The sequence below is a fragment of the Macrotis lagotis genome, chromosome 2 (assembly GCF_037893015.1).
Source record: "Macrotis lagotis isolate mMagLag1 chromosome 2, bilby.v1.9.chrom.fasta, whole genome shotgun sequence".
Lineage (NCBI taxonomy): Eukaryota > Metazoa > Chordata > Mammalia > Peramelemorphia > Peramelidae > Macrotis > Macrotis lagotis.
This window is the reverse complement of record NC_133659.1, coordinates 170322408-170348696: the sequence shown is the minus strand read 5'-3', so window position 1 is coordinate 170348696 and position 26289 is coordinate 170322408. Positions and strand designations below refer to the sequence as shown.

At 37.3% G+C, this 26289-nt stretch overlaps 1 protein-coding gene across 9 annotated transcripts in view; it reads right to left on the bottom strand.

Moving 5' to 3' along the window:
• BCAS3 (BCAS3 microtubule associated cell migration factor) overlaps positions 1 to 26289 on the bottom strand; it is an 851656-nt gene that overhangs the window by 231531 nt on the left and 593836 nt on the right. The window contains exon 24 of one of the 9 annotated variants that reach the window (XM_074223552.1): positions 1 to 26289. This exon is cut by the window's left edge and continues 20451 nt beyond it. The exons of the other annotated variants lie outside the window; for them this stretch is intronic. Coding sequence (XP_074079653.1) covers positions 26276 to 26289 — 14 coding nt within the window. The 3' untranslated portion in view covers positions 1 to 26275. 9 annotated transcript variants of the gene reach the window in all.

Genomic DNA, 26289 nt, shown 5'->3' with positions numbered 1-26289 from the left:
AGAACAGGACAACATGGGGTATGCACACTTTGGTCAGGGGCAGTGATGCTCTTCTCTGTGTGAAGCTATCTGTTCTATAGTCAGAGACAGTTTAAAAAGTCCTGATACTGTACTGGTTGGAATGATGGACTCCAAATTAGGAAGGTTTGAATTTAAATCTCACAATTTACACTTTCTAGCTTTTGTAAACCTAAGGACAACACATTTCTGAGCCTCAAATAACTTAATAGATCATTTAGTAGTTGGTTGGCTGGTTGTTTCTTGTCCTTTGCAATTAAAGACCAATATGACATCACTATGTTAGAGATGGGTTACAGTGTATCCGATTGTGGCTGCTAGATCAATACAAACTCAGAATGCTCTACCATAGGTAGGGTACAAATAGTACATGTGAACACTTGGTGTGGCTACTCTAAACTTTAGAATTTCATGCTTCCTTTGAGCTGCTTCATTTCTGCCCTTCTCATAAAGCACAGCACCCTCTGATGAGGGCATGCCATGCTGGGTAGTCCCATGCCAGTGTCTCCCATGCTAAACATTGCTTCATCTGATGGCTTTGTGAGCACTTGACCTGTGTGAGTTCTCCATAAAAAGTCTTTTTGGTATCTGCTATGTCACGGATAAATTGTAATATATCTAGTAGAGAGTTCCTACCCTTGGGAATTATTCACCCAGAAATCACAGATCTGGCATATATTCCTAGTGTAAACAAAAAGAGATTGAAAGAACAATTTGAGACTATGATTAAGATGCTATCCCAGAGTGATTAAGAATGTGATTAAGAATCATAAAAGAAGAGTTTGGGGAATGTGAGTAGAAGTAGACAAGGACTACTTCTGATTGTTGGTGATATGTATATAAGCTCTGGATCTTAACTAATAAGGCAATGGTGTGTACCTTTCTTGGTTAGATAGTGGAGGAAGCTCCCCATATTAATGAAATCATATTGCCTGTCTATAGATCATACTTAAGATTGTGGCTTCATTGACAACAGAGCTATCAGGCTTAGGTCTATTCTATTACAGCATGGCAGGGAAAAATGAAAGAGAAAAGGAAACTTCTACTCATCACTAATGGATTATGGAATCCCTGGATCCTTGATTCAGAGATGGAAAGGATGTTATTCAGTTGTTTCAGTCATGTCTGCCTCTTTTCATGATCCTGTTTGTGATATTTTTGGCAAAGATACTGGAGTAATTTGCAGTTTCCTTTTCCAGCTCATTTTACAGATAAGGAAATGGAGCCAAACAGGATTAAGGGACTTATCCCAGGTCATACAGCTTGTAAGTGTTTGAGGCTGGATTTGAACTCAGGAAGATGAATCTTCCTGATTCCAGGATGTACACCCTATCCACTGAGCCATCCAGTTGCCCTAAGAAGGGATTTTATAGGTCAGTTAATCCAACCTCATTTGTTGTTATTGTTGTTTATCCGTCTTTCTGGAATAGGAACATAATATAAGGAAGATGTCATGACTTGCAAGTGAATTGGATTTAAGTGAAACAAGGCTATGAGAAGTCATCAGCTTCCCTCTCTCTTCTGGGTCCAGTGGTCAGACATGGATCAGGACACTGGAGATGGTCCTGGATGTAGTGGGATTCCTTAGGTTCTTAAGCTAAAGATTTTCCCAGGTCTCAGTTTGTCTGAGGCAACACACACTCAGTGATTAAGACTGGGTAAAAAATGAGGCAAAGAATGGCCTCCTTTCAGCTATTTAAAAAAAATAAATTAATAAAATTAATAAATTAAAATTAATAAAAAATAAGACCATCAGGGTCTGGCCAGAACAGGAACAATTGCTATTCATACTCGCTCACTCACAGAACCAAGTGAGGCTTGTGCTGGGACCTATTATTGATCAACCAAAAAGAATCAGAGTGATTTGGGTTTAAGGTATGATCCATAAAAAAGAAATCCAGACCAGCCCATAAACCCCAAGATAGCTTGTTTGATTTCTGCAATGAAAATTTATATTTCTTTGGACAAAGCAAAATTTAAATTCCTGAGCACAGGTGAGGTGTATGATTTACTATATGGACAGAGGGAGAAGAGGAAGAGGATCAGAAGAGGGACAGTAAAGAAGGGAGGAAGAAAAAAAGGAAAGAAGGAGCTGCATTAATCAAATGTAATTGGTCTGTTGAGTGCCCAGTGGGGCAGCTACTACTATCCTTGGGTTGTTGTTTGTCCTTACTTCTCAAAGAGGATCATGACATCAGGAAGGGGATGTCATGACTTATAAGTGAAATGAATTTAAGTGAGGGATGGTTGTGCAAAGTCACCAGCCTTATTCTTACAGATTGAGAAACTGAGACCCAGAGAGGTTATTGACCAACTCTCTAACAGTATATTAGTAGGTGATCTGGTGAGGATGAGGTTTTTGAATTCTCAATATATTTAATTTTTCAGGCTCATATTCCTTTTAAAGATTCAATAAAGGGGAAAGGGACTCAAAGGCACAACAGAGAAGAATTAGGGAACTGGACTTTGCACTCTGTTATTACAAGCGGCTGGGCAAATTGGAAGCTCCACCATCAATGACTTAGTGAGCTTGTGCTTGAAGCCTTTCCTGTCTGCCGGATTTCCTAGAGTTTATACTTCCTTGATAGTCTCAGAGAACTCCGGTCACTTTTCCATCAAGGTGGGGGCCTAAGCAGCTGTAAGCATCAATGCCCTGGGGGCAGCCTAGGCTGCTCACCCTTGCCACCAGGCCACACAAGATCACTTTCTACCTACCACCAGGATGGGAATTACTCTGTATTTATTTTGAATAGATTTGGTATTCACTGATCTGTGTATTCAGGTTTCTCCCTCCAGTAGATAATTTTCTTAGGGCAGGAATTGCATATATATTTCTTTCTCTGTATCCCTAGGGCCTAGCAGTATTCCTGGATATAGAAGGTGATCAATAAATGTTTTGTTGAATTAATGAATGGCTTTATTTTGGATCCCCATACATGGAAGGGGCAAAAAATGTCTTTCTTCTAAAATCATGGCTTTTTAAAAAAAATCATGAAGATCCCAGATCTGAAAAGGTGATATGCCTCCTCACTCAGCAACAAGGACATAGCTCCCTCAGCTACAACTGGGGCTAATGCGCCCATGTTCCAAGTCTCTCACCTTCTCCAGCACCACATTTGTTATGGTTCAAGTCAAAACTGTTCCCTTTCCCTTCTGTAAAGAAGAGAGTGGGACCTGGAAAATAAATATATTGGAATCTGAACTGTGGATTTTAAGTTATTCAAACATCTCTCTCACAGCTCATGTTCCCAGCTCAAAGTCACGCTTGTTGGCTTATTTTCTATGGTGGCAATGGATAGATTTCACATTGTCTCCACTGTCCCTCTTGCTCAGCTGGCAAGTTTAAGCAACCCAATGAAGTTTAGAATATAAAGATATGCACACACACACACACACACACACACACACATTCAACACCCTTGTAAGTCTGACATATGGGTGAAATATATGAGCTGGAAAGATGGATTTTGTTCCTTGGCCTCCTCCCTAACTTTGCTTCTAGAAGATACTAGTGAACATCAAGTTCTCAGATTCTGGGACAAAATATAATGACTTTTGACTGATTACATATTTAGGTTGAACATATTACTGGTTTATGGTTTTTAAAAGCAACACTTCTAGTTTCTGAAGAGACAAAAGCTACTGGAAAAGGTACTATTTTTTAAAAAATCTATTTGCCCTTCCAAAATTTTTACTTTCTATCATTCCAAATTTCCAGCTTTGATGGGCACTAGCAGCCTAATAACCAAATTTCCCTGTCTTTACTCCATTGGCTGCTAGTGCCCATTAAAACTGGAAATTTGGAATATTTGGCTTTGAAATTCCTTGATTCCTTTTTTTGCAGTGAGGTCTCCTGGATTCCTGGGACAGGACCTATTCAGGGGCAGTGTTTCATATCAAACACATACTTTGGAGGAACAACTGAGGACTTTTAGGCTGATAGGTGGCACAGTAGATAGAGCAGATTGAATTCAAAAGCTATGTGACCCTGGGTTAAGTCACTTTGGTTTGCTCCACTTCCTAATTTGTTAAAGGGATAATAAAAATACCTCTCTTCCTAGGTTATTGTGTGGATCAAATCAGGTAATAATTAGCATTGGTGCCTTACCACATGATAGGCTCTATATAAATAATAGTTTTGATGATGATGATGATGATGATGATGATGATGATGATGATGATGGTCACTAACCTTAGGAAAATTCTCCATGTAGACATTTGTAAAGACATTCTAATCATTTCTGGGCCTTAGGTAGGTAATGATGGAAAGACATTATTATATAGATATACATTATATAGATATTAGCAGATATTATGATATACATTATATAGATATTAGCAGAGGCACAAAAGTTCAGAATCCATTACTATTTTGTTCAGTATCAACTCAAATGAAAGATGAGAATTGCTTTGCTCCCTAGCAAAGATGACAGCTCTAGTGCTTGATATCAACAATCTACATATTAAATTCTTCCTTTGTGCCAGTAATCTGTGTTTGGTATGGTGACTGTTGTTGCTGTTCAGTCATGTCAGACTCTTCATGATCCCACTGGAGGTTTTACAAGAATATTTGCCATTTCCTTCTCCAGTTCATTTTACAATGAGGAAATGGAGGCAGACAGGTTGAAGTGACTTTCCCAGGGTCATACAGCTAGTAAGTATATGAGGCCAGATTTGAACTCAGGAAGATAAGACTTCCTGACTCTGGACCCAGTACTCTATCTGCCTTGCCACCCAGGTGCCTTAGCATGGTGATACAAAAACAAAAAGGAAAGCAGACCCTTCACAAGCTTACATTCTACCAGGGGAGATAATACATGCAATTACATAGAATACCACCCAAGTTTTAGTGTTGGAAATTGCACTAAGAGTTCTGGGACAGGCTGTCATTTTTGTTGTTGTTGTTTTTTTGCAAGGAAAATGGGGTTAAGTGGCTTGCCCAAGGTCACGCAGCTAGGTAATTATTAAGTGTCTGCGGCTGGATTTGAACTCAGGCACTCCTGATTCCAGGGCCCGTGCTCTATCCACTTCACCACTTAGCCACCCCAGCACCACCTAGCCACCCCCAGGCTGTCTTTTTTTTTTTAATTAAAAGTATTATAGGAAGTATATAAGAAATAAATACTACATAATTTAGAGATGAATGGGAATACAAATTTGAGGACTTATCAGGAAGAATATTTCAGAGTATGACAAAGTTCCTCAATAAGGGCAGCAGCTGAATTGAGAGACCAAGAGAAACAGGTGATTTTATGCATCAATTTTCTATTAACTCTGACTATCCTGAATCCCTCTGAAAGAAATCTGTTCCAGAGAGGTGGAGTATTGCATTTACCAAACAATGAAACCTTTCACTTGTAGTTGTTTTTAAAGAAAAAACTGAGACATGAAGCCATTTTTCTGGCAGGAGATTGAAAAGGCTGCTTAGACAAGCACCATTCCCCTTAGGGCTTTCATAACACAAAGAAGGATGCTCTAGCTTTGTTCAAGGTTTTCTAAGCATGTTTCCATTTTAAAAACACCTTGCAATTAGGATTTCATTATTTTGAAATACCAGCTGAAGCAGATATCACCAAAAACTGGCTGCCCTTATTCAGACCTGTTAATGTTTCCAATTTCCTTATATAATAAGACTCTAATGTAGCAAAGGAAGTGGGCAGATACTGAGGAATCGGGGAGATCAAAAAGCATGAGACCCCCTAACCTCTAAGGTCAAGAGGTCATAACCCAGGGCCTTGCAGTGAGGTGGAAGCTAAGAAAGATGTTTTCAGGTAGTTTTAAATGACTTCACCCTACTGGCCTTTTTCAAGGGGAAAGAAGATAGGATCTAACACAGAAGACCAATGCTACCGCTAACAAGAATACAGTTACACAGATCACAGGGTTCCTACTAAAATTAAGCTGTCACTTCAGCCTCAAAAGGCAATTGAACAATTGGTCATCAGTTGAACTGAAGACTTATGGCCCCAAATTAATATCTGTCTGTGTGGATTTTTCCCCCTCTGCCTTCTTTCCCAGCATACCTGTTACCATGGTCCAAACACTTCTGGTAAGACACACTGGGAAGCATGTTCATTAGATGGAAAAAGAAACCAGACTACATGACCCCAGTGTAGTAAAGACACTGAAAGGATGAAGTTAACCCTATGTTGTGATTGGTTCTTTAAAAAAATGTTTACTTTCTATTATTCCAAATTTGACAATGTGTTTAGTTTTGATGGGCACTAGTTGCCAATGGAGTAAAGGGAGGGCAATTTGGTTATTAGGCATTCTGGTCCATTGCGGAAGGAGCTATTCCCCAACCAGTTTTTTGGGGCCCTCTGGCTAACTGCAAAATATCACAGCATATTACCATAGACCGTTTCCTTAATACACCCCACACACTCTGCCATCCCCCAAGCCCTGGAAAATTGTTAACAAGGAGGTAGTTTTTGGAGTCAGTCAGTCAGCATTCTTTATTAAGCAATTCCTCCCTGACAGATACTATGGGGCTACAAAGAAAGACAAGAATAGTCTTTACTCTCAAGTAGCTTACAGTCTAATGGGGAAGAGAACACATAAACTGCTATGTACAAACAAGATAAATACAGAACAGAATGGGATCATCAGTGAAGGCACTGACATTGGGGGGGATTGAGAAAGACTTGGTAAATGGTGAAGGCAGAAATGGTGAAAAGCAAATGTATAGTGTTACATCTTTCTCACCCCATATGTTATGATTAGGAGGGTGAATAGTCAGGTAAAATGTTAGATGACTGGCAAAGAAATGCAAAAAAACAGAGCAAAGTTATATCATCTCCTAATGAGTCTTGGAAAATTCCCAGTATATAGCCCTCAGAACGGGGTTGGGAAAAAGAATATAAAGGAGAACAATGTGTCCTCTTTAGCTTCTGTGAACATAGGAAGAGTGAAGAGTATAATACATTGTACATGTGGAATATCGAGGTGCTATAAGATATGTTAGAAATCTCTAGGGCTTACAAAAGGATGGATTAAAGGAGTAGACTTTGGAAACATTTCCCTCTCCTCTCCTAGTCTTCCTTCTCTCCTTCTTTCCTATCTTTCCTCCTTTCTATCTCCTTCACTTTTTTTTGAGACTTAGTTTCCTTATCTTGTCCAGACTGGAAGAGCAGCAGCTCTCACTAGCTAATCCCATTATGACATGGCAATTTTGAATTGCTCTGTTTCCAACCTGGACTTCTTTAGACCACATGGTAGTGAAGTGATGGATCATATTTGTACCCATCTTAGCAAGGATACCTGAGTGCCTTAGCCCACTGTAAATTAGACCTCAGCATCCCTGGCAGGAGTGATTATAGACATGGTATTCCATGCATGGCCAATACATGGCACATTTCAAATTTAAACATGTCATCAACCTAAAACTAAAGCAGGGATGCTTTTTGATTCCAAGTGTCAAAAAACTGGATACACAAGTCATAACGTTTTCTTTCTCTCTATCTGATGCTTCTGTGTAAATGTCTAAGTGCTTGAAAACATGTTCTATAGGGATTTTTCAGAAGTCATCAAATTTTCCAATAAAGTCTTGATGTCTGAACATCAGTTTGGACATCATAAAGTCAGATTTATAATAAACAAAATGAAATGGGCAGTTAATTAGCAATTTTCTAGCAAATCTAGATATGTACTGTGAGTGTGTTTCAAGGGTTTCTCCTAGGTATTCTTCTCTCTAAATATGTTCTCTCTCGGTGATATTATATAATCCCATAATCTCAATGACATAAAGAGCTAGATTTAGGGATTAGAAAGATCTGGGTTTAAATCCTGGCATCAGTCATTCACTAGCTATGTAACCCTGCAGAAGTCACTTAAGCTATCTGAAACCCATTTTAAACTATGAAATGGGGTTCATAACATCATTTACCTCACAAGGCTATCCTGAGCATCAAATGAGATGATGGATATAGGGCATACTGTTAAACTGTAAAGTACTACCTGGGTATCTGTTATTATTAGTAGCAGAATCTTTATCTTCATCCCCAACCATTCCTCTAAATTCATCTCACATTTCCAATTTCATGCTGTATGTTGCGGCTGAATGTCCTACTGGGCAACTCAACCAAACAAGAATACATTTATCCTCCTAAACCTTAATCCTTCTATTTCTGCTGATAACACCACCCAATTATCTGAGGCAAAATCTCCTTTTTTTTCATTTTCTATATAAAGTCTGAGGAAGGCAGCATAACATAGAGGAAAGGGCAATAGATTAAGAATTAACAATCATGAGTTCAAATCCTGACTCTGTTGTAAACTACTTGTGTGATCTCTTACATGCCACTTGACTATTCTGAACCTCATCCTCTGCAAAAAGAATCTCAGACTAGAGAACCTGAGAGGTCCCTTAAAGCTCTAAATTTATGCTTCTAGGATTCACTGCCAATTCTTGCCCATGCTGTCTCTGCAATATCTCTTCAATCTGTCACCTTTCTACTTGCACTGCCCAAACTCTAGTGCAGTGCCATCATTATTTCTTGCTCAGATGACTTTAATAGTTTCCCGATTTTCCTTCTTCTTTCCAAGCCACCCTTTACATTGTTGTCAAAGTAATCTTCTTAATGCACAGGTCCAAGCATACCTCTCCTCTGTTCAGAACTCTCAGTAGTTCTCTGCAATAGATAAAATACCCCTGAGGCTAGCATTTGAAACCCTCCAGATTTAAAGTCTTGGATCTCACCTACTTTTCTGAAGTTATTTCATACTGCTCCCCTTCATCTATTTTATGTTCCAAACAAACTGGGTCCATGATCTTATCTTCTCCCTTAATGCCCCAGTGGATTTTACAGATATGATCCCCTCAATAACTGAAATAGCCTCTTTCACATCTTTTAGACTGAAATCCTTCCCTCTTTTTCAGATCAAATGTCATCTCCTCCATGAAGCCCTTCTCTGACTCTCTGCCTCCCCTAACTTCTGCCTTAGAAGTAATGGACCCTTCATCAAATCTTTCATGCCACTGTGTTTGACCTCTCCTTTTGGAGTGAATTGATTCATCCAGGGATTAAACCCAAAACCTTGGTCTCGTTAGCACAGTGTAAACCAGTCTATTTGGTTAAATCCATGCAATGCTTGTCAAGGATCAGTAATAAAGAACATTATTTAAATTGCTCAGTTATCCTCTGGGTAGCTGGGCATGAGATGGAGGTTAAGTTAGGAGGAGCGTAAGTTAGTAATAATTTGTGATCTGGCAAATATTTTATTCTTTCTCTGTAAAATGTCCCTAACATTATGAATCTGTGCTTGCTTCTAGTAACTCATTACGTAAATGCCTACATTTACATGGGAGAGGTGGTGAAAAGTGATTTAACCTCTGTGTCAGACTGTAGCAATCTGTAGGAAAGATGCTACTCTTTGACCAAAGCCTTATTTCCCCTCCTTTACAGATCATTCTAGTATGAGTTCATTCTTCCTTTTAAAGGGTGCATTCTTTTTTGGAGTTTCTCCTTTGCTGGTGGTAAGGAAGGAGTTTGATGGAGAAGTGACAGTTACCATTCCATTTGGCTTTTGCAAATTTAAGTCACAGATGTTGCATATGTTCATGTAATGGAATAAATTTTATATCACCAAGGGTGGTGTCTTTCATTTCACTCTTACATCTAAAATATGTCACTCTGGAAGAGTTTGAAGGACAGCTACACTCCCAACTTTGGCTCAAGGTTATAAAAATAAGACTTTTCCAGTGGAATGAAACCTTAAAGTGAACCTGAGAAAATGGTATTCTTGATTCCACTGCATATATTAGATGTGCAATAACTACGTATTATACAAGTAAATCAAATTACAAAAAAATGAACCTTATCTTTTGGATAAAATTCTGGGACCAAGTCAACAGCATAATTATCCTTTTCTCTTGCATTGACTGTTCTATGTAAGTGTTTAGAAGATGTAAACAGGACATAAATCTGAGATTGGTTCTTCAATCTGTCTACAAATAGCCATGACATTACACATAAACTCTTACTTTGCAGCAGATAGGTTTCACATTTAAGTAGTTAAGGACTGTATCAGACACCATGATAAACAGAAAAAACCGAGCGTGAATACCAATAAATGCAAGCCTTCCGTCTCGGAAACTCTTCTCTTATTTGATTAAGTTAGGTGAAAAACAGAGCAGTCATGCTTGTAGCTTGTCTTCCTTTTCCCTTTCCTCCCCTCTTTTCATTTCTAATGCGAATCGGAAGTCTATGTGGAGCAGTCTGGCTAGCCCCAGTCTAACCTTCCCATCTGGAAGGGGACTAACCAGCCTTGGGGCTACTTCCAACCCTTCCCAGCTGTTGGGTTGGGGTTTTTTGTTTTTGCGGGCTTGAGAAAGCATATTTATATAAATGATTGCCATATCCTTTGCCAGCTGGTGACCCTGCTCTTGTCCCGGTTGGAACATGGTTTTCATTTTTAGCGGCCACAGACTGGAACTGACCCTGATAGAGTTAGCACGCTATGCAAACAGCTTTACGCACTAAGGCTGTGACAGTTCAGAACAATGGATGCACAGTGTAATCCCAAGGACCGGTGTTTCCCTTTGGGCGAATGTCACAGAATCCAGGGCTGGAAGTATCAGTTGAAAAAATAAATTTGGAGATTCACAGGACTGGGGAGGATGCTGTGATTTCACTAGGGTCAACTCAGGAAGAATTGAGCAACCATAACAACAAAGGAAAAGCCCTTTCTTTTTGATATTTCTGCTAACCTTTTAAAAAGATCCAGTGATGGTCATTTCTAATGAATCCTACTTCTGAGTAATTTTTTTTTGGGGGGGGGTATGGCTCTTAAGGAAACACATTTCCAGCTTACACACATGTATACATATTATGCACATGTGTTTCTGGGTTACGTGTATATACAAACACAACAATAACAAATAATGTTTATTTAATGTTCTAATGTTTGCAGAGTGCTTTATTGATATCTGAATCTCACAACCATTTCTGTGAAATATTTATTAAAGATATTACTATCCTCTTTTTGGATAATTAAGGCTCAAGGAAGATTCATTTTTTCTCTCTAAAATCTTCATTTTATTTCATTTTGATACATCTTTTTTTTTCCCCAGAAAGCTAGTACCAGAGGTGGGTTGTGTGCACAGGGCTTCTTTACTCCAGTCCAGCATTTTATCTGTTATAACCTATGATGCCTTACTTTTAGCTCTTAAATGCTATCCTATAGAAGCAATTAGATCTGAATGAAAATTTTAGATCTTGAACTGTTAATGAAAGAAAAACTAACAAGCATTGAGCAAGGACCTGTTCTAACAAAAGCCCTAGAAATCCATTCATTAGGTTATATCCAGTGAAGCAAGAAAGTTTAGAAAGAGATTCAAGAAGTGGAGTCACTATCCTGGAGACAGGAGCAGGAAAAAAAGAGAGCTAATGTTAAGAATTCATCTAGGAAACTGTCCCCTAAACAACTCTGTTCCACCTGTGATAGAATGGGAAGTGTGACAGCGAACAGTAAATCTTCCCAATGCGCAGACTCATTTTAAGGATCAACTCTAGTCCTAAGTACAGATGGCGTCGGTATTCTGCTTGTTATGCTGAAGAGCTTTATTTTATTTAAATGCAGAAATTTAATTAAAGATAAATTTACCATCAATGCTTAAAGTGATGCCCAGGATACCCAAACAGAAGGTTTTCAGATATGTAATCATTTATAAGGGGATCATATGGCAACTGCAACTGATTATGATTTAGGTGGTCTGTTTGCAGAGGTGAAAGGAGCACAGGGCTTGCCAAAAAGTCCCCTCTCCCTCTACTCTCTGTCTCCTTCCCCTGAAGGCAGTCTGTCTATGGTGGCCTGAGACTACCACACACAACAGCAATTACAACATATACCCATCCTGGAGGCCAGAACAAGAGCAATTGACAAATGAGGGAACAGGGAGGTTGAAAGTGAAAAAACTTTTTTTCTGACACAAGAATCCTCAGTCTTTGAAAGTCAACACATAAGGGGATTTAGCCATTGTGTTTAAGCAGTACATATTTAGTATGTCTTTAAAAAGCTCACATATGCTTCTGATGTCTGGGATCACTTTAAAGGCAACTTGGATTTTCAACCCACTTCATAATAATGTGCCAGGAATTTCCACAAGTGCTGAGTGAATTAACTGATGGATTCTTTGAAGTCTCTGTAACTCTGATTAACTAATGAAAAACCTGTGAATTCACAATGTAATTTTTTTTCTTGCCTCCTACAAGATGTTTGTTATGCTGGAGGTGACAAGACCAAGCCATCTATAGTTTTCATAGGATCTGGATGAAAAGGAATTCCCTCATAATTGTTATGAGTTCATAGCACACTTCCCAGATGCATTTTTGATGAACATAATCTCTCCTCACCCTTTTTCTATTAGAATTCTTAGTTCCTGGCTCAACTCACTCTCCTAACCAGCAATCTTGCTACTCTGAAGAATGTGAATATTACAGAGGCCCCCTTCTCCTGATTTGATGACTGCCATTTGGACAACCACTTCAGTAGGGATCCTAACTAGCCTCATTTTACTCTTGGCTTACGTTATTCCATGGACATCACTTCCTTACCAGTTACCTTACCCTTATATCTCAGGGTTTCCCCTCCCTATCTAGCTTCCCTTTATGTGTTGTTTTCTTCCATTAGAATACAAACTCCTTGAAGGTAAAGAGTGTCTTGTTTGTTCACATCTGAATCCTTAGTAATTGCCTGGCATGTAGTGGATACTTAATATTTTATCTATTCATCTTTCAAAGGCTAGATCAAGGGTCACCTCCTACATAAAGTCCCCCAAATGCCCCAGTTGTTATTGCATTTTCCCTCCCAAAATTATTTTAAGTATCTGTGTATATAATATATTTTTCCCACTCCCTTCACCTAGTGGAATTTAAGTTCCCTAAATTTAGGGATTATTTTCTTATACTATTTGTACCCTCAGAACCTTACATACAATAAGTGTTCAAAAATATACGTTAAACTGAACCAAATACTCCCATTGTCCTTTTCTAAATAGAAGTGGGTACACACATAAAATCTTTATTTACATACATTAACTTAAAGATCTGAAGATAATGTAGCATTTGGCAATAGTACTGTTTCATCTTTCATTCATTCACTAGCACCATGTAAGACTATTTTCAGTAGTAAATAACCATTGCTACAATCGACACTTATCAGTGTTTCACGAACACTTGTAAGCCATTCTGAAAATACAATGGTTTGTCTTCACTCAAATTGGTTTTAAATGGAAAGAAAAAAAAATCAGTTAAACTACAAAAGCAGGTTTCCTTATCTGCCACAGGGAGGGAAAAAAAAAGGGGATTATTATGAGCTAAAAGTATGGATATACCCTAGAGAAGATGCCTCCTGGGATAACAAGAGAACACTATACTTTTCCAATTACATGCCTGAGTATCAGGCAATGTGGGACCTCTGTACACTCTAGGATTAGTCAAAAGGGCAAGAAGAATTGGGAAGTTTTATGGACTTTATTTATTAGAATGCACTTCAGGCCAGACTTATTGGGTAAAAAGTGTACAAGAAAAAAGACCCAAATAATCATTTTACCAACCAGACCGTCAAGAAGTATAAAGGAATTTCCAGGATTGTTGGCAATATGCAAACATGCCCCTTATAAATTTCTCCTGAATCATCATTAGCTAAAAGGATAATCTTCCTCTTTGGTTGACAGGAGAAGAGAGAGATATATAATATTATCTTCTAAAAAAAAACACTAAGAAGTGTGAGATCCTACTTGCAAACAAAAAAAGGATAAAAATTTAAAAGAAAAACTATTTTTGAGTTTCAAACAACCATGGAAGTTGGTTTTGGTAAGAGGTTGAGTCCTTTTCTTGAAGTATTCTATTTGCTTTTATAATCAAAATTATTAAAAAGAAAAAAAAAAACAACCTCCAAGATGACTGAACTCATTCTTCAAAAGAACTGATTCTATCAACACATATAATAAAGCAAAGTTATTCGGTAACAAGGACAATATCATACAATATTTGTCATTTGCTTCTTCCTTTGTTGCTACTGAGCTATTTAAGTTGATCTTATTAGAATTTTTTTTTAATGGTGTCGTGGACATTTTATCAGAGACCTGAATAGATACAAAACTTTCCTACATGCAAAGATTTTACTCTACTTTCTTGTCTCCCTTTTTTCATTTACTGAATTTCCATTAAAACTATTTATCAAGAGGCAGCTAGATGGTGCAGTGGATAGAGGCTCTGAAGTCAGGAAGACTGAGGATCTGAGTTCAAATCCCACCTCAGACATTTAACAATTACCCAGCTGTATGACTATGGGCAAATCATTTAACCCCATTGCCTTGCAAAAACAAAACAAAACAAAACAAAAAACTCTGTCACTTACTACCTATGAGTGACTCTAGGTACGTTACTTTCTTCCAGACTTAGATAATCAATGAGGTCTGTTTCCTGACTCTAAATACTAAGATAGTTTGTCCTCCAAAGGCTCCTTCTGTGCCCAGGAAACTTCAATTCTTCTTCATTTACACACTGGGAAATCCATAAATTCTTGTAGCAAATTAAGGTTGTTATTGTTATAGAAGTAAAACTGACAATGAAGAAAGAGACAAGTTAAATTTTTTTTCTAGGAAATAAATGAGGTGAAAGAATAGTAATAGATCTAAGCACCAGATATATCCAAGAATCCAAGTTCCTAAGGGTTGGCTCACTCCTTCCCCTGCTACACTTGATGAAGAACACATATTGAGAACTGACCATGCATCTCATGGGAAAACTCTCCCAAAAGGAACACTAATTGGAAGCAGCCCCCCTGTATCTTGATAGCTTTGGGGATGCATTTAAAAGATGGCTGATGAAATCACAGCATAGCAAGTAATGCACTTATTTGAGTGTAGAATGAAGAGTGGGATATAAGTTTTAAAATAAATAAGGGGATGTGGAAACCAGGACACTAAACTAATAAATACCTTTTAAAAAATAATATTAAAAAATACAGCTCTGGGTCAGAATTGGCTTTATGTATAATTTATCCCAAAAAATAGAAAGGAGAAAGGTTTTTCTTTGGATTTTTGTGGCCATGGGACCACAATACTTTGGTGTTTGAGAACTAGGACAATAAGATAATTAAGTTGCTGTAAATGTAGTGAGTAACAGCACAAAGTTACTGAAATCAGGATGTGTGTGAATGAGTGTGTGTGTTTGTGTGTTTTTGTATATTTGTGTGCTCATATGTATGTGAATGCACTAGAGGAAGGGAAGTCAGTAATGAAGGCCTTTAACTGAAAAAAAAAAAAGATTTAAAAAATAGTTCTGAGAAGTCTTTCCTGAAAATCCTAAAATTTCCAGAGGGAAAATTTTCCTTTTTACAACTACCTTTTATATTTTTCAGTCCACAGTGAAAAGCTAAAAGTTAAGAAAAACTTGGACATAAGAGGGTTTAAAATTATTTTCAATATACAGAATATGGATCCTTATAAAAATCTAGGAAGATTAATTTGGCATGTCATATTCAGAGGAAGAAAAATCTCTTTTAAAAACTTAGCTGCTAATCTTAGGTTAATAGCAGATGACCCCAGCCACTCTTAACCTCCACTAGTGACCTCCTGACCCACAAGCAATGGCTGTGTGCAGAAGCACGTTGCCACCGGAGTAAATAAAAACGGAACACTTCGTGCTGAAATTGTTACTGCTAATGACAACTGACACATACTTTACACTGCCAGTGGGCAAAGCCATCAATAAATAACTCTAAACCTGTTGACCAATGTTCTCCAACTCATTCTCCCCCTTTTTGTTCTTAATATTTTTTTTCCTTTTTTCTCATTCGTTCTTTTTCCTTTCTTTTCCTTCTTTAGTTTGTGTCAAGAAGAAAGGCTTTTTGGGGGGCAGGGAGACTTTTCTGTTTGTCTTCGGGGAATATATATGAGGATAACTGAACAATGATATTATGTTGGCTAGCCTATAAAGTCAAGGGGGCATTGACAATAATTTGGTGTCCTCATTTCTAAAGGCTCTTATTTCTATCTCTCAAAGAGGCAGATGTTGAGATGTAAATGAAAACAACTAAACAATGATGCCAAACTCAAATTAACTTCAATCGATCTGGGTCTCAAGAGAAAAGAGAAAACCTGCAAAGTTTTTCTCATCTTGATATCAAAGTGGGGAAAACAAGGATTGTGTATCACTATGTTATATTGTCAGCTAGGATTGTTTTCATCAGTTAGGTTATAATCAAATTTTTCTTTTCTACAAAGAATTCAATGTGGGGTGGGGGGGAAGAGAGTATATTGGGAAATAATTCTGATGTTAAAAAATAGGCATAAATAAAGGGCAAACTACATGAGTAAATGAGTTAAAAATGAAAAAGCATGACGCAATAATTCATCCCCTTTTTCATTGGCCTTGACCTTTGGCTCAAGGTAAACTGTCGAAAATAGCTTCATGGACACGCCTCATCTTCCAGGAATTTTAGACTGCAACACATGCCAGAAACATAAAGTTAAATGGAAATGGGAAACTTCAAAATCTGCTAGTCCATTTTTCTGGGGAATTGTTTATGATCTCTTTGGAAGAGCTTGGCCCTGGTGTTCTTGATCCACTTAAATCTTGCAAGAGGGTCTGCTTTAATGAACTAAATCTACAAAAGTCAATTTTTTTGATGTAGTTTCACATTTTGAACCCAACAAAACAGAAAATGCCCCGGGGTGCTTTTCAACAATCAAGTGAGGGAAGGGCATTTTTTAAAAAATAATTTCAGTATCTAAATATTTTTCCTCTACAAATTAAGGGAGGCTTACATACAAATGCAAGGAGAAAAGCAAGAAAAAATGCCTTAAATTGGCCAAGAATTCAAGTGTGAGTAGTTCTATAATTAAGAAATAAGCTGTGAGTTAAGTGTACACGTTTTTAAAAGAATTATGGGTGATTTGAATATATGCACTAGCATAAATACATTTAAGTGAATGTATGGGAAAAGAATCTTGGCAAAGGAAACTTGAATGAAACACTTTGAAAATCATTCTTTATAAAATGAATTTGTACAGTAGAAATTTGATATGATTTGACTATCTACTATCTCTTGTTTCTGCCTCCTCCCAAATATACAAAGAGTATTTTATTGCCTGAACTACTATATAGAAGGAGAGAAAGGAAGTTTTCAGGATTTTAGTAGTATGACTTTGTTGCCATCAGTGGAAAAAATACACGGAATTTCTCTAAGACAATACCTCTATGTTGCAATCTACTTAGGTAATTAGATGAGCAACACTAGAAATAATACTGAAGAGCAGCAAATTGTTAACATTTATCCCAATGCTGGTAAAATGAAATATAAATTAAGATTTTCTTTCTTAAAGCAACACAAAATTTATAAAAAAGATGACAGGAAAAATGACAATAAAGATTTTTTTTAAGGCTTTCAAAGGGGGAAGACTATGCAATTGTAAAATTTACACCCCCAATTTCTAATTAAAATCTTCCCTTTTACAAAATGCTTTTTGCTTCAGAGTTGTACATGTGTAAAAGATGCTTTGACATGCCTTAAATTGATTCGTCTTACACTCAGAGGGAGGATAACAGTGATTTGTGAAAGAATTTTTTTTCTGTCTTGCACACATCTCTCATTTGTCCATCTTAATTCAATTAAAGGAAATAAGGACAGTTTGACCGATGAATGAACCATATTTTAACTGAGGACATTTCTATTTAAACTGGAGTATATCAACCACTATAATTGTCAGCCAGTTACTTCCGATCTCTAACTTTTGTTTTGAGAGGTCATAGCATGGTCATAGAGGAGGACATATTAGAATATAGGGAACTATTTCAACCAACAGCCAAACAAAGAAAAGAAAAACTGCTCATCCTAGTATATTACACAGAGGTTTCTCTATACCTACCATAACCTTTTAATTCAATCCCCCCCCCCCAATCTTAATTTTTACCAGGGGTTTTCCTAATCATCTAGCAGATGATTGCTCTCTCATTCAAATTCCCAAAAAGGAATACCAGTTTCCAATCAATAATATAGATACAAATTCAACAAACTGGTTTCAACTGGCACTTTTGTGTGTATTATAAAATACTGTTCTGGTCAGAATGAAAGATAAATCCAAAGATCTAAACTTCTTTTGTGGGTACCTAGTTTGAGATGCTGATTAATATAAGCATAATTTCTTTTCTTTCCCTCTGTAGAGAAATTTATAATATATGGCATGGCTACAGTTTAATTACTGGGCTCCAGCTTTAATGGAAGGAAGAATGGATAATTTTCAAAGTTTTTCTAGTTCTACTTTTTAGACAGGAAAAAAAGATAAAAAAGATAGCAAATTATAGGATGTTAGTCTTTCTGATAGGAGAGGATATTATAGAGTAAAAATAGTACAGCATTTGATGTCAAAGTACCTAGGTACTAATTCTCATTTTTACTACTATTTATATGTAATATAATATAATATAACATATGTCATATAAAAAGTTATAAAATCCCTTTGAACTTCAATCTCTTCACATGTAAGACAATGGGCTTGGACTAGATGATCTCCCAACTCTAAATCCTCTACATCTGAGAGGACAATGGATCTACCTTTAAATTAATGTGAATTTTCTTTGAGAAATTACTGTGGTGTTATAAACATTATAGGGAAAAGAGAGAAAGCAAGTCTTCAAAGATTCTTATTGAACAGGGAACATTTTCCTAATGCTCAGTATCAGGCATATCAAGGAAGAGATTCCCCATCGTACTCATCACCCAGTATGAAACATAGACCCTATCAATATAAGGATTATAACAGTCCATGGAGTCTAGGGTGCCTCTATAAAACGTCGAGTAAGTGGCATTCTTTTTGGTGGTTAAATGAATTATTAAATGAATAAGATGATCCAAGCTTCTGATGACTAATTTGCTCTAGTTGTCTTATTATTATAGGAGACATCTAGAGAAAAATTCTAAATATTCATTACCAAAAACAACAAGAATTGTAACATTAACAACAGCTGATATTTACAGAAAGTTCAGGGTTTGTAAAGCACTTAATATACATTATATGGAATCTCTAGAGGAGAGGTTAAATAAGACGATCGTTGTCCTTGTTTATTGCCTGCTATCTAGGCTGCTAGATGGCACAAGGAAGGTCTGAGTTCAAATCCACCCTCAGACAATATTTGTGTGATCTGCTATCTGCCTCCACTTTCTTATCTATAAAATAATGACACCTACCCCCTATGGCTGCTGCAAGGATCAAATGAAATAATAATTGTGGAGCATTCACAGTAAGTGATCCTGTTGTTATTACTTGCTAGCAGACATCTATTTGTTTTCAAGCATGGGACTCTTAAAAGACCAAAGGCCAAGCCTCCCAAGGGCCAGAAAGAAGGGGGGTGGAAGGCCATTTAAGTGTTTTTCTTAAAGTTGGCCAGATGTGCAGGGAAAATGAGACATTTTTGATCTGGCAGCATGGTACAGTGGAAAGAAAGCTGAATTTGGAATCAAGAGGACCAAGGTTCAAGACCTATTTCTGCTGAATTTTTTTTTTTAGCTAAGCGAATTGTGTAAATCATTTAACTTTGATGTGCCTCAGTTTCTCTCTATAATTGAGACTCAATGGTCCTAGTGTCCCTTATAGCTCTTAAAAATCCATGGTCCTATACTCCTTTTTGAAAAAAGAACAACAGAAGTACTAAAGTTCTTGTCATTTTTTTGTCTAGAAATAAATGGAGACTTTATGCCTTAGTTCCAAGTGTATGTGTTGGGAATGAAGAAGGAATGCTTAGGTTTCTGCCCATCACCTTCCAGGTTCCACTTTAAAAAAAATCTATAAGAAGGCAACCAGGTAAACTATTCTCAACTGTTTCATGTTTTATTTTTTCCTTTTTTCATTCCCTTACCTGCTGAATTTCCTTCTCAAAACTCTGAAAATCCACAGATGGAGGATGCTTCCCTTCAATCCAGGAAAGGCTGGTCCAAGGAAACAATGAATTTTCCATTACTGTCTAATGAATGCAGAGAGAAAACTTAGGATCTGTTGTTTCTGTTTACCCAACAATGACAGTCTTCACCAGAGAGCTCCAAAAAACACCTGCCTGCTTGCTTGTCCTATTGTACTCTAGCGATGCTTAGACAAAGACCAAATACAGGAGTTTCAGTCCTGGGAATGCTTTCTGAATTTGCAATATCATTTTCATCAGTCATTACAGAGATGATGAGGAATAAACTTGCAGAGAAAAGATCATTTCTTTGTGTATTAGGATAGAAAGAGACAGCTATATAAAAGTTCACAGAAAATATCACTTAAATCCCACAAGCTTTTCTCTGGGTTTGAATATCAGGGAACTCTTACCATAGCTTCCCACCACTATCTGATTTATTCTTTGCTGAGAGCTTTTCCTCTGACCATCTCTCACTATACCTATGGCATGGCAAATATCTTGATATTGCTAGAAAAGCCTTGAGCTGGATCTGGGTCTCATCTCTTCTTGGCCCCCTCCTTAGCTATGTCAGCAACATAAATGTGTATACACAAGGTCATCCAATCTCATCTCTTCAGGAGAGAAGTCACCAAGAACCACCTTTCTATCCTCCCCAAAGTATGGGGCTTTGCCATACTCTCTGAAGCCTGTTCTGCTGCTTACAAATGCACACACAGACACACAGGCATATGGAATACTTGACCATCATAATGGTAGTATTTTTTTTTTCCATGAAAGATGATATCCTCCCTCAGGAGGGCCTAAACTTCTTTTTTTTCCCTACAAGTTCTCTTCACTACTTCTATCCACTGGGGCCTTACAGCCTACATTCCAAGTGACTTTTAACAGTAAGGCAGGGGTGGAGATCATTTGGTATGGTGTGTTGACACATAGGCGGGGACTCAAAATCCAATAATTCAAGGAACTTTTTTAAGGTAAATCAATTAAAAGTTTGACCAGATTATAGTAGGCAAATGATGTTATAGTTAGCCAAATGGCCCCTGGCAGAAAAAAAAGGTTTCCTACTGCAGTGGAGGAAGGAGAAAATAGCCCACTATACCTCTTAGCTGCATCTTCTTTAACATTTTTTCTCAAATTTGGGGCAAAAGACTTCTTCCCTGGGATTCCCAGTTCTTTATCAATGGCATGGTGTAATTGTTTTGGGTTTTTTTTTGTAAGTGAGGGGAATTCATTTTACAGAATTTTTTTTTGTGTGTAATTAAATTTCATTTCCTGTGTTTCTTCTAAGTTAAAGGAAAATAAGAATATTGAAAATATCCTTAGATTAAAAGGAAAATGCAAAAGCATCCCCAACCATATAACCAGTCCTTTAAAACTGAATCCAATTCAAATAAGCATTTATTAGGTGCCTATTGTACTACATGTCAGATATCAAGGCTATCAAGAATCCCTGCCCTTAAGTAGCTTACATTCTACCAACCTAAGTAATCTTTATGACAATTTATCACAACAGAATTAACGTCCAATGGGACCTAAGACTTCAAGCAACAGTCTCACTACAGGGATTTCCTTCACAGAACACAAAGCAGCAAAGCAGTTGCCTCCTCTCCGCCTGAGAAAAAAAAAATTTCATAAATCCACAGCTTGCACATATAGTTATATTTAGCATGCCAGAGAACACAAGGGGATCTTCCTGCTAGTGGGGAAAAGAAAAAAAGTCAAAAAAAAAAAGGATCCTCTGTTGATGGAGGGATCTGTGCCATTTAAGATGCTCTCACCTGAACAAGTACCAAAAGGGCCACTTGAAAAGCACAGTAGAATCTAACCTATAATGTCATAGAGAGCTTGTCCACCTCCTCTTCCCCTTTGGGGGCTTGGGGGGCTATTCTTCTGTGTTAATGACCTCACAGCAGTAGATAGATGCTATCCCTCTGCTTTTCTTTCTGACTGTATGATTTCCCTAAAGCCAAAACTGGGCAAAATGCCACTAATGCTGCTGCAAAGCCTTGCTGCTCCAGGAGGGAGGGGAGGAGGCAGGCGACTGAGGGTTAGGAGGTAATCAAGCTTACAGATTAAGGCTCACTAAAGCTACAAGATCAGCACAGTTCATGGTGTTTATTAACTCTTTCAGTACAGAAGCTTCAACTTCCCCTCCCTTCTGGGTCAGGCTCCCACACATAGAGACTGTCTTTCATCATTGGATCCCAAAGGTTAACCTTCATTGAAGGTCAACTCTTCAGCCCACCAAGAGGTCTTTTCCCTAATGTGACTTCCTGAATGGGCCCACAAGTCGTCAAAATGCTCCTGCAAGTCACAGTTCAATGTTCCTGTTTTAAGTCTTTCACTGAGAAACTGACATTGCAAAAGACAATATTTTCCTATCCATCACAACAGCTTTATCTGCTCTCTGATCACTCAACTTGTGGTGTCAAATGAGTGCAACAGGGGTTAACTTATGATTAGAAAAGAAGTAGGGACAACTGTATATTGATCTCTTTAAAAGACAAACTACAATTTAGATAAACATCATTTGATTAAAATTCAACAGCTATTTATGGAAGCACGTTTTTTTTTCAGGGACTACATTTTCCTTTAAAACAGGAGCAACCAAAAATCTCTTTTCTTGCCTCACTGACTTATTTCCTTGGTAACATAATTCAATCATTTGACACATCCAAACAACACTGCAATTATTCTTCCACCTACCACTCATTCTACCTCCTCAGTTTACCTTCTGTCCAGGAACTACAGAAGTGATTCACTTTAAGTGGCCCAGAAGGCCTGCCCAAGCATCCCTTTATAAATTCTGGAATCTTCAGATTGATCACATGACCTCTATTCTGGGTCTTCATAGCCTTTGGTTCAAAAATGGACATAGCCCATGGACATGTTGGTAACAGGGATGCATTTGATCTGTTGGCCCAAATCAGTTTGATGCGTTTGCCTAAAAACTCATCACTTGAATTTTTATTTCTAATTTTCCCCATTTGGTTGATATGGTCCATTATATTCCATTTTCTTGACAATAATTATCAAATACAAATGGGCAATTATGTCAATTACTTTTGTGAAATAAAAAAAATCACAATGTTGATATTGTTTAGGGGGACTACACAACAATTACTTTATTTCTCTTACCCTAGTTTGAGGCAGATGAACTAGGACTTTATTGATGTCAGCAGCAGTGAGAACCTAATCACAAAATACCAGCTTTTCAGTAGGGTAATGACCCATCTATATAGTCAAAACAAGGGCTCATTCATCATAATTCAAATTAAAAAAAAAACACTCTCTAGCCAAACTAATGGAGGGAATGTGTGAAAAGTGATTGGATGGGTAAAAACTCTGTATGCAGCTGGAGGGGCCTAATTGATTATACTCTGCTCCTGCAAAGCCTCCTGCCCACTACATCAGATCTTTATCTAACTACATTTCAATTGATTTTCACCGATAGGCTTCTTTCTTATGTCTGAAGCTTAAGTACTAAACTAATAAAAGGAAAAAAGACTTTGTAATACAGATTTTTCAAAAATATCACCCATCCAGATTTCTATGAAATAAGTCTTGGGTAGGTAACTCTTACCAAACCCCAACGAATGGAAAACCAGTAGACTATGAGATCATAAAGAGTTGGAAAAGACTAAGTAGCCAAAAACAAACAAACATACAAATGCCATATATTAGCCTCTCTGAAAAGACTAAAGTGAGAAACTAACACTGATAGTTAAAGATAGGACACATTTTAATCAATACCTTGTGAAGTAAAGACTTCAATCTGATGGAAGATTGAAACTTTTGATCAATAAATGGATGTGTTTGTGCCTACAGAGGGATGGCTCAAATGAAGAAAATCAAAGTTAGGAAAAAAGCAAAATAGCTAATCTTTTATATTTATAAAACAAAGGGTGTACAACAGACACAGTTTCGTTGTGCAGCAAAGCTAAAAGCAGTGAGGAATCCTCCATATAATTGCTCTTTAAATGTTCTCAACTGATATAGCCTTTCTACAGCTTTGGTTTAGGAATGAGAACCCTGCTGATTTGATTTTCTCGTTAAGCATTAATGAGCATAAAAGCTTAGAAATGTGTTGCCACATATCCTAACTATGTTGTTCTGAAGAACAGTCAAGAGGAACATTTAGTGAATTGAGCTATACCTCACCAGAACACTATAACTGATGCAGAAGATTTTTAGAATTAGGTGGGTTCATTTTTTTTTACTTGACCCATTAGGAATTAATTAGTACCCAAATCACCTCATCATAGTACCCCCCCACCAAAGGTAAGAATTATAGTAATCTTTGGATACACAATGTGTGGAGCAACCAATTCAATGCCCATGGTCCTATAGATAAAGTGCTGGGCCTGGAGTTAGGAAGACTCATCTTGAATTCATATTTGGTCTCAGACACTACTAGTTGTATGACTAGTGTGACTAGAAAACTATCAGTTTTCTCATCTGCAAAATGAGCTGGGGAAGAAAATGGCAAAGCACTTTTCTTTCCCAAGAAAACCCCAAATAGAGACCACACAAAGAGTTGGACATGACAGAAAAACAACTAAACATCAAAGTTACCTTATTAATAAAATTATATTGATTCTTCAAGCTTTAGAATAGCCATTTGTTTTAATTGACCGAAGAGAAAAGTGCCTAAATAGCAGAGATTTATTTTATTTTGAAAAGACATCATTGATCAATTATTCCTATCACCAGCTCAATTATCTCTTAATCAGATGTGTTGTAACATTTCTATAACAAATGAAAAAAAAGAATATTGGCTGATATGACTTCATGTTCCTTTTATGAAGTTGATGCTGTTAATATCCAAGCACACCCATGATTCTTTAAATATAAGAATGCTGTCTCACAGTACAGTTAGTTTGTCCCTAGCCAAGTAATTACACATTCGCTCAAAGGATTAGACACATAAGATTTCTTTAAATATTTAATAAAACTATACAATTGTTTGGGGGATACAATACTCTTTTGTTCTAGATTTCTTATAATTGCTAGGCTCAAAGTGATTCACCATTTTGCTTCAGTTAAAATAATTTTAGTATAATTTATACAAAATATCTTTAAAGACAAGTTCAGTATCAATGTGTGGTTTGGGGAAGAGATCTGGTCTAGAAAACCAAATGAAATAAATGGGCACTGAAATTCTTAAGAAAGCATCTGTAGTAGAATGGGGGGAGTGGTAGTGACTGGAGGGAATACACCAAAAAGACTGTATATTTTATACATGAAATTTTGTTTGTTGGTTGACTGGAATTACCAAATGGATGAACAGGAAGTGCCAACCTGATGTTTCTGTAGGTGAAAAGATATTTGCCCAAAGATTCCATTCTGAGACCAAGATCTTCTTTCATGGGATAGTGAAGCATTATCCCATGGGTTTGCCCAGTGAGACTGAAATGAACTTAGTAACTCATACCTAGCCCCAGTTACATCGACTCAAAATCATTAAAGCAAAGGTTCTGACATGGGTTTTTTTTTTTTTTGGTTTGTTTGTTTTTTTGGCAAGGCAGTGGGGTTAAGTGGCTTGCCCAAGGCCACACAGCTAGGTAATTATTAAGTGTTTGAGGTCAGATTTGAACTCAGGTACTCCTGACTCCAGGGCCAGTGCTCTGTCCACTGTGCCACCTAGCTGCCCGTGGGTTCTTTTTCTTATTCAAAAAACTCAAATGATCTTATGGGTGTCAGTTTTTAGCATCTCCACCTGGAGTACTCCAATGTACTGCTGAAATACCACTCACCCCAGGATACCGCCATGCTGTTATTATAATATGAGCTATGAGCAACTCTATTTATAATGAACATGAGCCCTCAGGAGAAGTTAATGAACTGAAGCTGACCTTGATCAGTGACTCAGATCCTATAGCACAGGGCAGCATCTACCCTCTGTGTTCTCACATTTGCTAACCTTTACCATATCAGTTATCAATTAATGCTTGATCTTTCAAGCAAATCACTTTTTTTTTTTATCAATTACTGGACCCCAAATTCATAGTCTAATTAAATTACTGAAGGAAGACACTGTGGAATACCTCACTGCTACGAAAAGTTACAGACAGCTTTGGGACAAGGCAAGAAAATTATGCCTGGTTCTGCTTGTTAATGAATCTGAGTCACTGTTTGAAATAATACAATCTTTATTTGATATTACATTTTTCCCCACACAAACTAATGTCAAAACACTTTACAGGCTGTTAATGAAATGCCAAATAAAAGCAGTAGAAGGGAAAAACAAAAAAAAAGTCCCAGGGAAAAAAGACAGCTCCAGATGGCAGTTGTAAATAGGTGCAGAAGTGATGGCAGGAGAGATACCAAGAGGTTCTTCCAGATAGCAGGAGCTACAGAGGAGAAA